At 40.1% G+C, this 15,846-nt stretch overlaps 1 protein-coding gene across 6 annotated transcripts in view; it reads right to left on the reverse strand.

The window, feature by feature from the left end:
- Positions 1-15,846, reverse strand: part of ppp1r9a (protein phosphatase 1, regulatory subunit 9A) — a 321,619-nt gene that overhangs the window by 68,363 nt on the left and 237,410 nt on the right. For all 6 annotated transcript variants that reach the window (XR_013889014.1, XM_080207861.1, XM_080207856.1 and 3 more), the window contains one exon: positions 1,399-1,556. Coding sequence is in view for 5 of the 6 variants with exons in the window: in XM_080207861.1 (XP_080063987.1) it covers positions 1,399-1,556 (158 nt within the window). In the remaining variant the exon portion in view is untranslated. The remainder of the gene's footprint in view (positions 1-1,398; positions 1,557-15,846) is intronic.

The raw sequence follows: 15,846 nt of genomic DNA on the forward strand, positions 1-15,846 counted from the left end.
TAAGGTAATTAAACATCCCAAGGTGCTTCACAAAGTCAGTAGAAAACAAAATATACACTGAACACTTAAGAAAATATTAGATCAGATGACCAAAAGTACTGAATGTCAGAAAAGCGTTTTGACAATTTAGAGATAGTGGAAGGACCTGGAAAGTTGGCAGTGAGGTAGAGCTGGGTGTTTTCAACATATGGAAGTTAACTTGCTTCTGGATAATATGCCAAAGAGCAGCATGCAGATGAGAATAGGAGATGACCAGGGATAGAGTCTCGGGGAACACGAAAGAAAAAGGTGAAGCAGCAGAAAGAGAAGTCTTTTTAGATGATTTTCTAGATACAATAGACGGTTAAGAAAGGTCAAAGTGAGTTCAGTCTCACCCAGCTGGATGACATTGAAGGGGCACTGGAGTAGAATGGTGTGATCAATTGTGTCAAAGGCTTCAGAGAAATTGAGAAGTAGTAGGAGGGATAGTTTGCCTTTGTCAGTCAAACAGGTTGTAAATTCAATAAAAGTGACTTCAGCATCGTGGCAGGGGCGCAAACCTAATTGGAGGGATTCAAACATGAAGTTCCAAGAAAGAGGGCTTGAATTCGAAATCTATATGAACAAACGGAAACAGGGGAAAAAAAAAGGAAAAATCAAAGTTGTAAGTCTGCAAATAATTGGTTAGGCTTAGGCCTTAGAATATTGTGTAGGCTGTGGAGGGTGTGCAGAAATACTTTCAAAAAAGAAAGGCTTTGGCTAAAAGGAGTGACCACGGAAATTGGGCATTTCATCAGAAGATGCAGAACACAGAAACTATCTCAAGCCCCAAGACATGCCTGCACAGGGGCTCCTCAACAGTCTGCATCTTGATCCTCTTCCTCCAATGAGCTATGCCATTTCAGGGCTTCATGCACTTCAAGATCCGTATCTCTCTAGAGGCCCATATTATGGACAGTGCAGCAGACCAGTTCAATGTGAGACACCCTGGAGTGTTCTGCAGGGTACAACCCAATTAATACAGGCATCAAAACTGCAGCTTCACAAGCCTGATGACCTATCTGATGATGATCCATGTAAGCAAATGGTTTCAGTTGTGCCATCTCTGTGGCTCCCTTGGGGGTCTCGTAATGATGCCATTATTTTGAAATAAATGAATCTCAAAACAACATTAATGAACAAACATTTTTGAAAAGATAGTGCTTCATTTTCAAGAATAAAATTTTGAAAAACTTTTATGATCCCTTTGACATTGTTGGGCATGGTCCCAAGGCAACAAAATCTAGACAAGATTTTGCTATAAAATTTGGATTAAATAATAAGGTGATACTTCTACAAGTTAGGGTTTCTTGACAAGTTAACAAAATTGAAGCCTCATTCAAGAATGCTAATGATTCTTAAAAGAGATGTTTCACTTGCCTTCCGCTCAAGACTGTCATCACCATCAGTTGAACTGACACTGTCATGCATCTGAGACCTAGTTGGCCGTTGTCGTTTTGATTTGCCCGAAAGATGAGCTCGAGCCTTCAGCACTTTGCTGTCCAGTCTCTCCGTTTCAGGTATTGATTCATTAAAATCTGAAAGCAAAAATAAAGATAATAAAATTGCAAATGGAATTAGTTTTATTGCAAATAACTCAATCAGTTGTAAGGATTACCATCAAACAGGCCACTCAGTTATTAATCAACATCTAGAAATATGGAATTAAAGAGCAGGTGGTCATTTGGCCCTTCATGCCTGTTCTGCCATTCAGTATGATCATGACCCAAGAGTTAAATCCAACTCCTTATTGAAAACATACAGGGGACGATTCAGCGCAGCGGGCTGTGAGATTTCAACAGGCCCGGATAGCTTAACTTCTGTAGTAGGGAAAACCTTGAATCTATTATCAAGGAAGAAATAGCTAGACATCTAGATATAAATTGTCCCATTGGGAAGGCGCAGCAGGGTTCATGAAAGGCAGGTCACGTTTGACCATTTTGGTGGAATTCTTTGAGAACATTACGTGCACAGTAGACAATGGGGAACTTGTGAATGTGGTATATCAGATTTTCAGAAGGCATTCAACAAGGTGCAGCACAAAAGGCTGCTGCATAGGATAAAAGTGCATGGTGTCATGGGTAGTGTATTGCATGGAGAGAGGATTGGTTAAGTAACGGTTTTTGATAGGCAAGGGGATTAAGGGTTGTGGGGAGAGGGCGGGAACGTGGAACTGAGACATGACAGATCAGCCATGATCTTATTGAATGGCGGGGCAGGCTCGAGGGGCTAGATGGCCTACTCCTGCTCCTATTTCTTATGTTCTTATGTAACAGAAAACAAAGAGTAGGGGTAAATGGGTGTTTTTCTGGTTGGCAATCAGTGACTAGTGGTGTGCCTCAGGGATCAGTGTTGGGACCGCAGTTGTTTACAATTTACGCAGATGATTTGGAATTGGGGACCAAGTGTCATGTGTCAAAATTCTCAGATGACACTAAGATGACTAGTACAGCGGACGCTGAACGTCTGCAAAGGGATATTGATAGTTTAAGTGAATGGGCAAAGATCTGGCAGATGGAGTACAGTATTGATAAATGTGAAGCTGTCCGTTTTGGTAGGAATAACAGCAAAATGGACTATTATTTAAATGGTAAAAAATTGCAGCATGCTGATGTGCAGAGGGACCTGGATGTCCTTGTGCACGAAATCACAAAAAGTTAGTTTGCAGGTACAACAGGTAATTAAGAAGGCAAATGGAATTTTGTCCTTCATTGCTAGGGGGTTGGAGTTTAAAAACAGCGAGGTTATGTTGTAGTGGTATAAGATGCTGGTGAGGCCACACCTGAAGTAGTGTGTGCAATTTTGATCTCTTTACTTGAGAAAGGATATACTGGCACTGGAGGAGGTACAGAAGAGATTCACTAAGTTGATTCCGGAGTTGAGAGGGTTGGCTAATGAGGAGAAACTGAGTAGACTGGGACGATACTCATTGGAATTCAAAAGAATGAGGGCAGATCTTATTGAAACATATAAGATTATGAAGTGAATAGATAAGATAGAAGAAGGGAAGCTGTTTCCACTGGCAGGTGAAACTAAAACTATAAAGAACAGGCCCTTTGGCCCTCCATGCCTGTATCAACCATGCTGCCCAACTTAACTAAAACCCTCTACCCTTCCGGGTACCATATCCCACTATTCTCATCCTATTCATGTATTTGTCAAAATGTCCCTTAAAAGTCACTTTTGTATCCGCTTCCACAACCTCCCCTGGCAATGAATTCCAGGCACCCATCACCCTCTGAGTAAAAAATCTGCCTCGTACATCCACTTTAAATCTTGCCCCTTACACCTTAAACCTGTGCCCCCAAGTAACTGACTCTTCCAACCTGGGAAAAAGCTTCAGACTATCCACTCTGTCCATGCCTCTCATAATCTTGTAGACTTCTATCAGGTCGCCCCTCAACCTCCATCATTCCAGTGAGAACAAACCAAGTTTCTCCAACCTCTCCTTGTAGCTAATGCCCTTACCAGAAAACATCACGGTAAATCTTTTCTGTACCCTTTCCATAACCTCCATATCCTTCTGGTAGTATGGTGACCAGAATTGAACACTATATTCCAAGTGTGGCCGAACTAAGGGTCTATAAAACTGCAACATAACTTGCCAATTTTTTAAACTCAATGCCCTGGCTGATGAAGGCATGCACGCCGTAAGTTTTTTTTGACTACCTTATCCACCTGCATTGCCACTTTCAGTGACCTGTGTACCTATACACCCGTACACCCAGATCCCTTTGCCTATCAATAGTCTTAAGGTTCTGCCATTTACTGTACATTTCCTATCTGTATTAGACCTTTTAAAATGTATTACCTCACATTTGTCTGGATTAAACTCCATCTACCATCTCTCTGCCCAAGTCTCCAATTGATCTATATCCTGCTGTATCCTCTGATGGTCCTCATCGCTATCTGCAAATCCGCCAACCTTTGTGTTGTCTGCAAATTTACTAATCAAACCAGTTACGTTTTCCTCCAAATCATGTATATATTACAACAGAACTAGAGGGCAAGGCCTCAAAATAAGGGAGAGCAGATTTGGGACTGAGTTGAGGAGGAACTTCTTCACACAAGGTTTGTGAATCTGTGGAATTCCCAGTGAAGCAGTTGAGGCTACCTTGTTGAATGTTTTTAAAGGCAAGGATAGATAAGTTTTTGAACAGTAAAGGAATTAAGGGTTATAGTGAGCGGGTGGGTAAATGGAGCTGACTCCATGAAAAGATCAGTCATGATCTTATTGAATGGCAGAACGGGCTCGAGGGGCCAGTCGCTTATTCCTGCTCCTAGTTCTTATGTTCTAAAAGGACATTCGTGAACTAGATGCATTTTTCTGACAATTAACAATGTTTCATGGTCATTAGTAGATTCTTAATTCCTGGTATTTATTATTGAATATGCCACCATCTGCCGTGGTGGGATTCGAACCTGGGTTCCCAGAACATTTGCTGAGTTCCTGGATTAATACTCTCGTGATAATACCAGTAGGCCATTGTCTCCCGTTTAGGTTTGAATTTTCTTGTTAACACATCCTCATGAAATTATTTCTGCCTGTTCTGGTGAGTAAATCATATGGCGTGATTTTAAAGAAGGGAGTTTGTCCGTGTCTCGACCTATATTCATCCTTCAACTGTCCAGAGAAACTTTCTTAATATTTTCACATTACAAAATGCTTCACTGGCGGCACAGTGTTTTTGATGTCAACATTTTAAATGTTGTGTAAATGCAAATCCTTCTTCTATCTTTAGGAATAAAACTCTTTGTGGCTTGTAATAAATAAGCAGGAAATTTTAAAAAAAGCCTGGGCAATATAGCCAATCTAAAGAACAGTAGATAAATCTTAGTATGATTGAATGTAGAAATTGGAGGAATTTCTATCCACTCCTCTTCTACTAAGAACAGTAGGATCTGTGGAAGAGATATCCAGCCAGCAAAAGGAAATGAACGCCATGTTGACTAAATCCTTCTAAAGAACTAGCTTGGTAATTCTTCATGAATGTTCTGAAAGCATCTGGAATGAGATAGGCAAGGATGACAAATATTGCATAGAAAACAACAAACCATGGAAAGCAAGTGGCAATATTAAATGATAGAAACATGAGAATGGCAGAAACTTCGCAATTTCACTTGAATGGTTTTGGTGGTTGGGGAGAAATTGTGCAAATCTTTCCTTCAGGAAACTAAATTGCTGTGGAAAACAACAGTGTTGGAAGAGTGTTGGATAGCATATGCTTAAGCAAGCACTGGACTTGAGGTATTAATAGCTATTTTGGTTCCTAATTTTTAATTGATGGGTTATCTCCTGACAGTAACAAGTTATGGAAGGCCTCAAAATAGTGTTGGTAGTCAGGGCCAGGTTTCTATGTTCAGGATCAGAAAAAATAACCCAGGGCCAGGTTTCTATGTTCAGGATCAGAAAAAATAACCACCAAATGGGGGATTCAGAATTCCCGTTATGGTTTGTGCCTTCAGTCATTTTCACAGGAGTGGGGGGCGGAACTGTCCTCAAAATCAGTTCCAATACCATGAGGAAGACAAGTGACAGCACTTTGAGCACATTGAGAACCCACTCCAAGAAACTTAATTTTCATGGAGACAGCCAGGCTTTCGCAGCTGTTGGGTTTTACACCAACTGCACAGAGATATGAATCATTGATTGGAAATGGGAGGAGTTTAAAATATTAAATGATTTTGTTTCCTTTACAGTTCATCATTAAATGCTGTAACAAGTTGTATCTGTGTTCATTAAGATGAACACAATCTATGTTCATTGTCATAACATTGACAATGACTGTCAATGTTATGACAGTCATTTGACTAGAAGATGGAACAAACCCCTTAACATGTGGTCCAAATGTTATTTCTGCCATCTGCAAATTGTCATGTAAAAGATCAACATTGTAAATATGGAACAGTCTTTAGGCAAATTAAAGAAGTTAATTTAATGGATAAAATGGCATAGTACATTTCACACAAAGGGTAGCCTAGAACAGAAATGTTTGGGACTGTCACATTAATTTTAAGTATTCAGTCTAGACATCCATTCATATAGCAGCTCTGAATTTATTTATTTAATTGGGGAGTTTTATGGGCTCTTGGCTACAATCCAATTATGTAATAATTTTACAATTGCTTGATTTAGTTTATGTAGGTGGTTTGAAGAGTATGGTTGTTTACTCAGGGTTTTTTTGGCTATGAAATGATTTCCAACCTTTAAAACATGGTCTATTAATGCTGCTCACAAAGCAAATAATTTGTGATGAGGTGAGTGTAAACAGATACATCTTTTCTTTCATAAGTTGTGGGTGCCATCGGACCAGCATCTTGCTGACAATTCTGCATTTCCCTGGAGAAAGCAGTGGTGAACCACATTCTTGAGCCACATGCAGTACATCTAATGCAGGTACCCCAAAAATGCTGTGTGTTTCAGGATTTTCAACTATCAACAGTGAAGAATTGGCAAACTAGTTCCAACTCAATAAGGTGTGTGGCTTTAAGGGGAATTTACAGAAGTGGTGTGTTCCTACGTGCCTGCTGTTCTTGCCCTTCTAGATGAGAGGATGCAGGTTTGAAAGGAGGTGCCTTGGAGAGTTGCTGCAATGCATTTTGTATATGATACACACCATTGCCATTGTGCAATGGTGTGGAGTGAGTGTCAAGCAAGCAGGTTTTTTCTGAATGATGCTGAGATTTGAGTGTTCTTTGAGTGGCATTCATCCAGGCAAGTGGAGAATATTCCATCATACTCCTGACTTGTGCCTTGTAGTTGCTGGATAGACTTTGGGGAAATGGGAGGTGAGTTATTTGCTACAAAATTCCCAGTCTCTGACCTGCTCTTGTAGCAACAGTATTTATATGGATGGTCCAGTTCAGTTTCTGATCAACTTTAAGCCACAAAATATTGATAATGGGGGACTCAGTAATGGTAATGCCACTGAATGTCAAGGAGAGTTGGTTAATTTGTAGTAGAGGGTCACTGTCTGCCTTGTGTGGAGTGAATGTTACATACACCATTTATCACCCAATACTTCAACATTTTCAAGTTCTTGTGTAAATCAATGTGAATGGCCTCAGTATCTGAGGAGTTGCAAATGGTACTGGAACTCCTGCAATGATGCCCTGGGATTGAGACGGTTAGCTTTCAACAATGACAACCAATGCTGGGTATGACTCCAACCAATAGAGAATTCTTCCCAATTGCTGATGACTTCAATTTTGCTAAGGCTCCTTGATGACACAGTCAAAGACTGTCTAGATATCAAGCGCCAGCAAGTCTCACCTTGCCTCTTTAATTCAGCTCTTTTATCCATATTTGAACCAAAACTATGATGAAGTCAAGAGTTGAATGTCCCTGGCAGAACCCAAAGTGAGCTAATTATGGACAGCATGGTGGCACAGTGGTTACCACTGCTGCCTCAAAGTGCCAGGGACCAGGGTTCGACTCCTGGCTTCGGTCACTGTCTGTGCAAAATCTGCACATTCTCCGTGTCTGCATGGGTTTTCTCCTACAGTCCAAAGATGAGCTGGTTTGGTGCATTGGCCATGCTAAAATTCTCCCTCAGTGTACCTAAACAGGCACCAGATTTTGGTGACTAGAGGATTTTCACAGTAACTTCGTTGCAGTGTTAATGTAAGCCAACTTGTGACACTAGCAAATAAACTTAAATTTAAAGGTAATTGTAACGCAAGCTCTGCTTGATAGCAATGTTAGCTTTCATCAGCTTACTGATGAGTGGGAGTAGACTGATAGGGCAGTAATTCGCTGGATTGGATTTGTCCTTTTTTGTGGACAGGACATATCTGAGAGAATTTCCACACTGGTCAGGTTGATGCCAATGTTGTAGTTGTAGTTGTTCCTGTTCCTGGAACAGCTAGGCTAGCAAACAATGGCCTTCAGTACAACTGCCGGGTGTTGTCCAGGCCCATTACCTTTGCAGTGTCCAGTGCTATCAGTTGTTTCTTGATTTCACATGGAATGAGTCAAATTAGCTGAAGACTACGATGCTGGAGGGGAGTTTGAAATTGATCATCCACACAGCATATCTGCAAATATTTCAGCCTTGTCTTTTGCGCTGACAGACTGCACTCAACTATTATTGAGGAAGGAGAAATTAGTGGAGACTCCTCCTCCTTCACAACTGGATGTGGCTGGGCTGCACAGTTTTGATCTGGTCCACTGGTTGTGAATTGCTTAGATCTGTCTATTGCATGCTGCTTTCTCTGTTTGATATGCTTGTCCTATTTTGTAGCTTCACCAGATTAATACGTCCTATATAGGTATGCCTTATGCAGTACCTGGCATGCTCCCCAACAATCTTCCTTGAAGTAGGTTAATCCCTTGGCTTGATTTTGAGATTAGTGTGATGGAAATGCTGAGCCGTGAGGTTACAGATCGTGGTTGATGAACTCAAATTTGCAGCTTTTGATGGCCCACAGTCTCTTATGGATACATTGTCTTGAATTGCTAGATATGTTCTGAATTTATCCCATCCCAATGGTAATGCCACAAAACACGAGGGAAGGTATTCTCATTGTTAAGGCGGGTCTCCACAAGGACGATGTGGTGATCATTCTGTGCATCCGTCTGTCACAGTACCAATACTGTGACAGACAGATGCACTTGTGATAGGTAGACTGGTGTGGACAATGTGTAGTAAGCTCAGCCAGCTGTCGAAAGTGGTGCTACTAAACTACTCTTAGCGATGTAATTTGAAGTCCTTCACTTGTGTGTGCCAACGTCACTCTCAAGTCCTGTGCGACAAGACATTCCTGGTGATGCTTGGGACATTGGGCTGTTAGTCATATTCACTGAATCATACCTATGTCAGGTTGTTACTTGACCGATCTATAGGACAGTTCTCTTAATTTCGGTACAAGGTTAAGCAGCATTTTGCAGAGATGACAGGGTTGGGTGTTCCATTGTCATTACGAAGCCTGGGTTAATGCTGAGTGGTCAAACAAATTTTTTAAAAATTCTATAAATGTTTAGCACAACTGAGTGGCTTGCTAAGCCACTTCAGAGGGCAATTAAGATTGAGTAACATGTGTGTAAGGGCTGCAGATTTCTTTCTCTAAAGGATATTAGTAAACCAGATGGATTTTTATGACAATTAGTGATAGTGATATTGACTGTGAAACTGACATTTGATTTTAATTATGGATTTAATGTTATAAAGCGGAGGTTGAACCCCCCCATCCCCCCTCTGAGAACTAACATCAAAACTCCCAAAGAGGGGTACCTCTCCTCAATCTGTAAAAAGTTTGTGTAATGTGGTGTGACCTGCTCTTCAGCAACTCCTTGTGGTTAAATACAAATTAAATCCTTGACACTCACGCTAAAATCAACACGTAACAGTTAATTTATCTAACTGTGAACAACTTTATTAAACTATTAACAAACTGAATAAAACAAGATTTTAATTGTATGCCATTCCAATAAATACAATTCCCATTCATTTAAAGAAAAACATTTAGTTACTCTCTAAATTGCAACAAGGTTTTGTGTCTTCCAGATTATTCTGGGCCTTCTCTGTTGACCCTTTTTTGCTATCTAGATGGGACTTTGAACTAAGAGCTGTCAGCTATCGCAGATGCTCTCTCCCTTTGTCCCACTGCCCCCACTCTTTTATACCTATGATGACATATCAATATTTCCCACAATAGGATTAGCCCTATGTTGTCAAAAGCATAAGATTTAAATTTAATAAGTTCTTGGTGTCTACGTGCCTAATTCAAATTGATTGGCTGAATTCAAAAAATTTAAAAGCCTGAAAGTCTGTTGCCCCAGTAACACTGCTGCTTGGCCTTTCAATACAAATGTTTCAATTTGGGTCCACCTTTTGAGTGGACCAAACAATACATTCTCCCTGAGCATCTTACAATACCAATCTACAATTACAGTACCCACATTTGCAACAATAACTAACTGAATTTATTAATTACATTTCAATTCCAAAAGCTGCTATGGTGGCATTTGAAGCCATTTCCCCACAGCATTAGCCAGGGCCTCTGAATACTAGACAAATTACATTATCGTCATGCCACAGTCTCAGCAAGGGTAATGGGTGGGTGAGTTTAAAGTGGCCAGGAAGTTCAAAAAATGGGTTGCTCATTACATTGGCAGCAGCAGGCGGCAGAGGATTTTTGGAAAGTTTTAACCTGCTCATTCTGGACATAGCCAGGCTCTATCCTTTTGATGGTAGCTCCATCTCCAAGCTACTTAGGGAAGATGTTGCATGCCAGCAGTGGGGGCAGAATGCAACAATGGGATTATTGGCATCTCCTAATTCCCACCCCAAAATGAAAATCTTATCCCTACAAACATGATGATATTTTGAAAGGTGCCCACTGATCACCTTCAAATGATGACCTGTCATAGGTGGTAAGGTATTTTTAATATGCAGATTGGATCAGAGGACCACAGATAGCCATTTTAGTTTTCATTTCGTCAGAGAATATTCCACTCACACTCTGATCTGTTCCAGAGCAACTGTTATGGCCAAGGTGGGAGGAATGCTCAGTAGATCTACCTCTTTTAAGGTCAAACCAAATAGGCAAACTCAAATTAAATTAGGACAAAGTAAAAGGGGAACAGTCCAAACAAAAACAAAAGTACAAAGGAAACTTAAGACACATCAAATCAAAATGTTTTTTTTTGCCCTACTATTCCACAGTTGGCATCGTTAGTTTAAAACTTAAATTAACTAAGCAAAATGGCCAATCATTTACCCAAGAGACTTTAAGCTGTACACGTAATGACTAATGTATTAAAAGTGTCAACTGCAGGAACACCCACACGTGACACACCACATATTCTAGAAGCATAACCATCTATCCCTTTTTAAAGTATCCCAGCACACACACAAGCACACAGAGATAGGGGTTTCTGCAGAGATTGGCTTTGGAGGATAGGTTTTATAATTTGCAAGGTTTCAATGCTGTTGACGTGGCACTTCCTTGTTTGACCCAGTAGCTGTCTGGATGTTCACATCAATGGAGCTTAGGCATGGAAATGAATATAGAGCTGGGTCAATTCTTCTCGTCCCAGTTTTTCAGGTTTCTGACAACAGGTGGATACTCACTCATGGAAGTTCAGGCAAGATAGGGAGTGAGTGTTACGGCAGCCTTTATTTTCAGTTTATTCCCCAAAACACAGGCCAGAATTTTACTGGGGCGGAGCATAGGAAGGTCCGTTGATCTCTGGCAGAATTTTCTGGCTTCCGAGTGAGCAAACCCATAAAAGCGCATCCATAGAGTTCAAAAACAACAGATCCAAAACATAAAGCTGGACTCTGTCATGTGATTGCCAGTAAATCACTAGCCTTTGCCTTTACCAGTTTTCCCTCATTGATTAAAGTGATTGCAGTTCAAAACAAACAGCTCATTCCCCTCATGCTGGTCAGGTGATTTATTAGAAAAGGGCAGTCTTGCTCCCAATCCAAAAGTGAGCTTGTGATCCTTCTTTAAATAAAAGCCCTTGTGCCTGAATAATAATGTCGTTCCATATTTCAAAAGAAAAGTACAGCTCATGGAAATATGGTTTTCAAAAACAATGAAACCAGAAGGCCGGCTAAACTAAACTTGGAATTATTTTTGGAGAGGCTAAGAGCTAGTGCGCTGCACCAGCTTCCAGTAATCTTGGTCACTAACACTGAGAAACACACACTGTGATCATGATTTCTGGCTCATTCCCCAAACTTATCTCAGGCTGATGTTGGCAGCTCTAAAATAACAAGCAGCATTAGTCTGCCTTGTCGCTTTCCACCCTGATGCTAATGAGCTTGATGTTTCATTAATATTTCTTTGGTATGAAAACACACTCGAATTGGTTGCCCAACAGACAAAATTGTCCCCAATCATTTTGCTGTCTATCAATATTATCTCCATTTTTAGTTCAACTACCCCAGAGGAAAATTTGATATCGTTATTCAGATAAGTAGGCTTAGAAATGAGCATACACTAAAAGAATATATAAGAACTAGGGGCAGCAGTAGGCCATCTGGCCCCTTGAGCCTACTCCACCATTCAACAAGATCATGGCTGATCTTTCCATGGACTCAGCTTCACTTACCCACCTGCCCACCATAACCCTTAATTTCTTTACCGTTCAAAAATCTATCTTTGCCTTAAAAACATTCAACAGGGTAGCCTCAATTGCTTCACTGGGCAGGGAATTCCAGAAATTCACAATCCTTTGGGTGAAGAAGTTCTACCTCAACTCAATCCTAAATCTGCTCCCCCTTATTTTGATGCTGTGCCACCTAGATCTAGTTTCACCTGCCAGTGGAAACAACTTCCCTGTTTCTATCTTATTAATTCCCTTCATAATTTTATACGTTTCTATAAAATCCCCACTCGTTCTAAATTCCAATGAATATAATTCCAGTCTATTCGGTCTCCTCATAAGCCAACACACTCAACTCCAGAAACAACCCACTTTGCTCTGCCACTCATATTAGTGTCATCTGAGAACTTTGACATACTGCACTTGGTCCCCAACTCCAAATCATCTACGTAAATTGTAAACAATTGTTGTTCCAACCCTGATCCCTGAGGCACACCACTAGTCACTGATTGCCAACCAAAAAAAATCCATTTATTCCCACTACTCTGCTTTCTGTTAGTTAACCAATCCTCCATCCATGCTCATACATTGGTAATGCCATGCACCTTTATCTTGTGCATCAGCCTTTTGTGCTGCACTTTGTCGAATACCTTCTGGAAATCCAGACATGCCACATCCACCGGGTCCCCCATTGTCTACTGCGCATGTAATGTCCTCAAAGAAATCCCATAAGTCAGTTAAACATGACCTGCCTTTCATTAACCCATGCTGCATCTGCCCAATGGGACAATTTCTATCCAGATGTCTTACTATTTGATGATAGATTCAAGCATTTTCCCCAGTATTTAAATTAATCTGATCCGCCTTTTGTCTACCTCCTTTTTAAAGAATGGCATCACATTTGCTGTTTTTCAATCTGCCAATACCATCCCAGAGTCCAGCAAATTTAGGTAAATTACCATCACTGCATTTGCTATTTCCCTGGCCATCTCTTTTAGTGCCCTGGGATACATTCCATCAGGGCCAGGAGACATGTCTACCTTTAGCCCCATTAGCTTACCTAACACTGCTTCTTTAGTGATTGTGATCGTTTCTAGGTCCTCATCTGCCATTGTCTTTTTGTCATCAATTTTTGGCATGTTTTTTGTGTCTTCCATTGTGAAGACCAACACAAAATACCTGTTCAATGCTGTGGCCACTTCCTCATTTCCCATTATTAAATTATTAAATGTTGGGCCTCACATCTCATATAAATTAGCCTAGCAAGTTGCAGATGCATGGTGGACTCAGGCAGTTTGCTCGTCAATAGGCATTTGATTTCATGTAACTAACTGCCAGTTGCAATCCTTGGTTGGTCCTGGAAGTAGGGATGCTGATTAAAGGGACCTGGAAAGGACAGAGGAAATTCAGAGGGAAGAGGCCAAATTGAAACTAGCAACAATGCTAAATACTGTACTTCGCTCTGCATAAAATTAAGTTCTTTCTTTAAAAAAATACATCTTGTTATGCCTCCAGTGATCCCTTTAAGGTATTATGGTTAATCCACATGTAGACTGAATTTTCCTGAACATAGCTGGTTATCAATTTTGAGAAAGGGATGTTAAATATGTGTAAGCTCCCTTATTTGCATATGCAAAAGATTTAATACCTGCTTCAAGAGCCTGTCAATCATTTTACACCTCTAAAATAAACTTGGCTGCAAACAATTATTAGGCTGTAATATTTTATTTTTCTTCACTGACAGCTGTCAACCAACTGGATATATTATAAATGCACAATGGCATCTTGTTGCTGTACTACAGGCCTTCCTACAATTTATAGAAAAAAGAAATTAGAGAAAAGAGCATTCACAAATTCTGATGAGTTCTCAAATATACAGCTAGTGCATATTTCCCAAATAAAATGGCCACAATTCTGAATTTTAAGTGTTGTTGCTTGTGGGAACATTGGTGCATTTTCTGCTGGGGCTGGCAGTGCTACTGAAGTGGCACTTTAGCACTGAGTGGGGAACCTCAACCACTTTAAATCTCAAAAAATACCCTATGTGAATCATGCTGGGTTAAACACTCCAAGCACTTGACGCTCCCAAATCGGTGATCAGTTGACATTCAAGAACACTTCCTGCTTTCCCTTCTCTCCAAATAACCAAATTAATCCAGTCTCACATTAATGCAGGAAGCATTCAGGTTCAATCTTTTATGAGATCAATCTCTTTGAGTTATAATTGTGGATTTGCCTAAAGTCTGTACTGCAGCAAGGACCCAGAAAAAAAAACTGAAGCCTATAATGGAATTGCTCATGAAAAATTTTGTTATTTGCAAGACTAAGTAGAAATTCCACAAAATGTCCATTTAGATTGTGAAATAACTGAATCAAACCTGTAGTTTTCCTCAGGATCATGGTATCTTAATGATTTTATCTTTCACACATACCCATGATAATAGAATGAGGTGTAGTTTTGAAATTGTACCTAGTCTAGGGGCATCAGGGTGACACAGTATACTTAGGTTTTGAGCTTGTAAACAATAAAGCAGAGATACATAGATTAACACATATAAAGCCTCACAAGTTTCCAATCTCATCTAATCATTGGAAGGCAAATACAGCCACAGAGGGAGGGAAAGTTGTCCCAGTACAAGCCCTTGCATACCTCCTAGTGACCAGCTGCCCAAGATCTCACTCATTGATGCTGAAACTCATGAGAAAGCCATCATAAAAAGACTTGCATAGTACCTTATCTCTTATCAAGTTCTCATGATGTCCCAGGGTGCCAATGGAACAAGACTGTAGTGAGGGTGGTTATATGGGTGATGGTAACCAGAACGTAACAGGCAGATAAAGAGAGTACAAATGCAAAGAGTCTATGATCAAAAAGGGTCAGAGAAGGGCAAAATGGTTTTTATAAAAAAAATCTAAATCAGAGACTATGTCTGAATGTATGTAGTATTCCTACAGGATAGATGACACAATTAAAAGTATAACAGGTATGATATAGCTATTACAGAGACACAGACGTGGTTGTAAGGTGACTAAAGCTGGTAACTAAATTTCAATGATATTTGATTACTAGAAATGAATGGATGAAAGAAAAAAAGGCAGAGTGGCTCTGTTAATTTAAGATGAGATCAGTATAGTGGTGAGAAATGATCATGGGCCAGCAGATCACGATGTAGAATCATTTTGGATGAAGATAAGAAATAACAGCCCCTAGACTAGGTACAATTTCAAAACTACACCTCATTCTATTATCATGGGTATGTGTGAAAGATAAGAAGTCGCTAATGAATGCAGATTATAGGCTGCCTTTGTAAGATTTAGCACAGATCAAGAAATAAAGGGAGCTGGTAAGAAATTTGCAAGACTTTGATATAGACTCGATAAATCAGATTGGCAAAGGTAGCCTTGAGGGCAAGATCATGGGCAATGTTTGGGATAGTTTCGTAGAACGGTATGCTGTGCAAGGCACAGGCTATTTTAGAATGGGTAAAGTGCAATGAAACAGGATTAAAGATCTTATAGTAGTGGATATTCTTGGGAAGATGATCATAAGTGACACAAATTCACATTCAGTCTGAGGGTGAAAAATACGGGTCAAAAATTACTGTTTTAAACTCTCCTACTGTGGCTGTATTTGCCTTCTCATCATTAGATGAGATTGGAAACTTGAGGCATTTTATGTGAAGATTAGAGGCAAGCCAGAAGATTGAGAACACTTAGAATTCAGCAAAGATTTATCATAAATAGAGGGAGAAAATAGAACAGGAGAGTAA

This window comes from Carcharhinus amblyrhynchos, chromosome 2, assembly GCF_965287045.1.
Source record: "Carcharhinus amblyrhynchos chromosome 2, sCarAmb.v2.hapA, whole genome shotgun sequence".
Classification (NCBI taxonomy): Eukaryota; Metazoa; Chordata; class Chondrichthyes; order Carcharhiniformes; family Carcharhinidae; genus Carcharhinus; species Carcharhinus amblyrhynchos.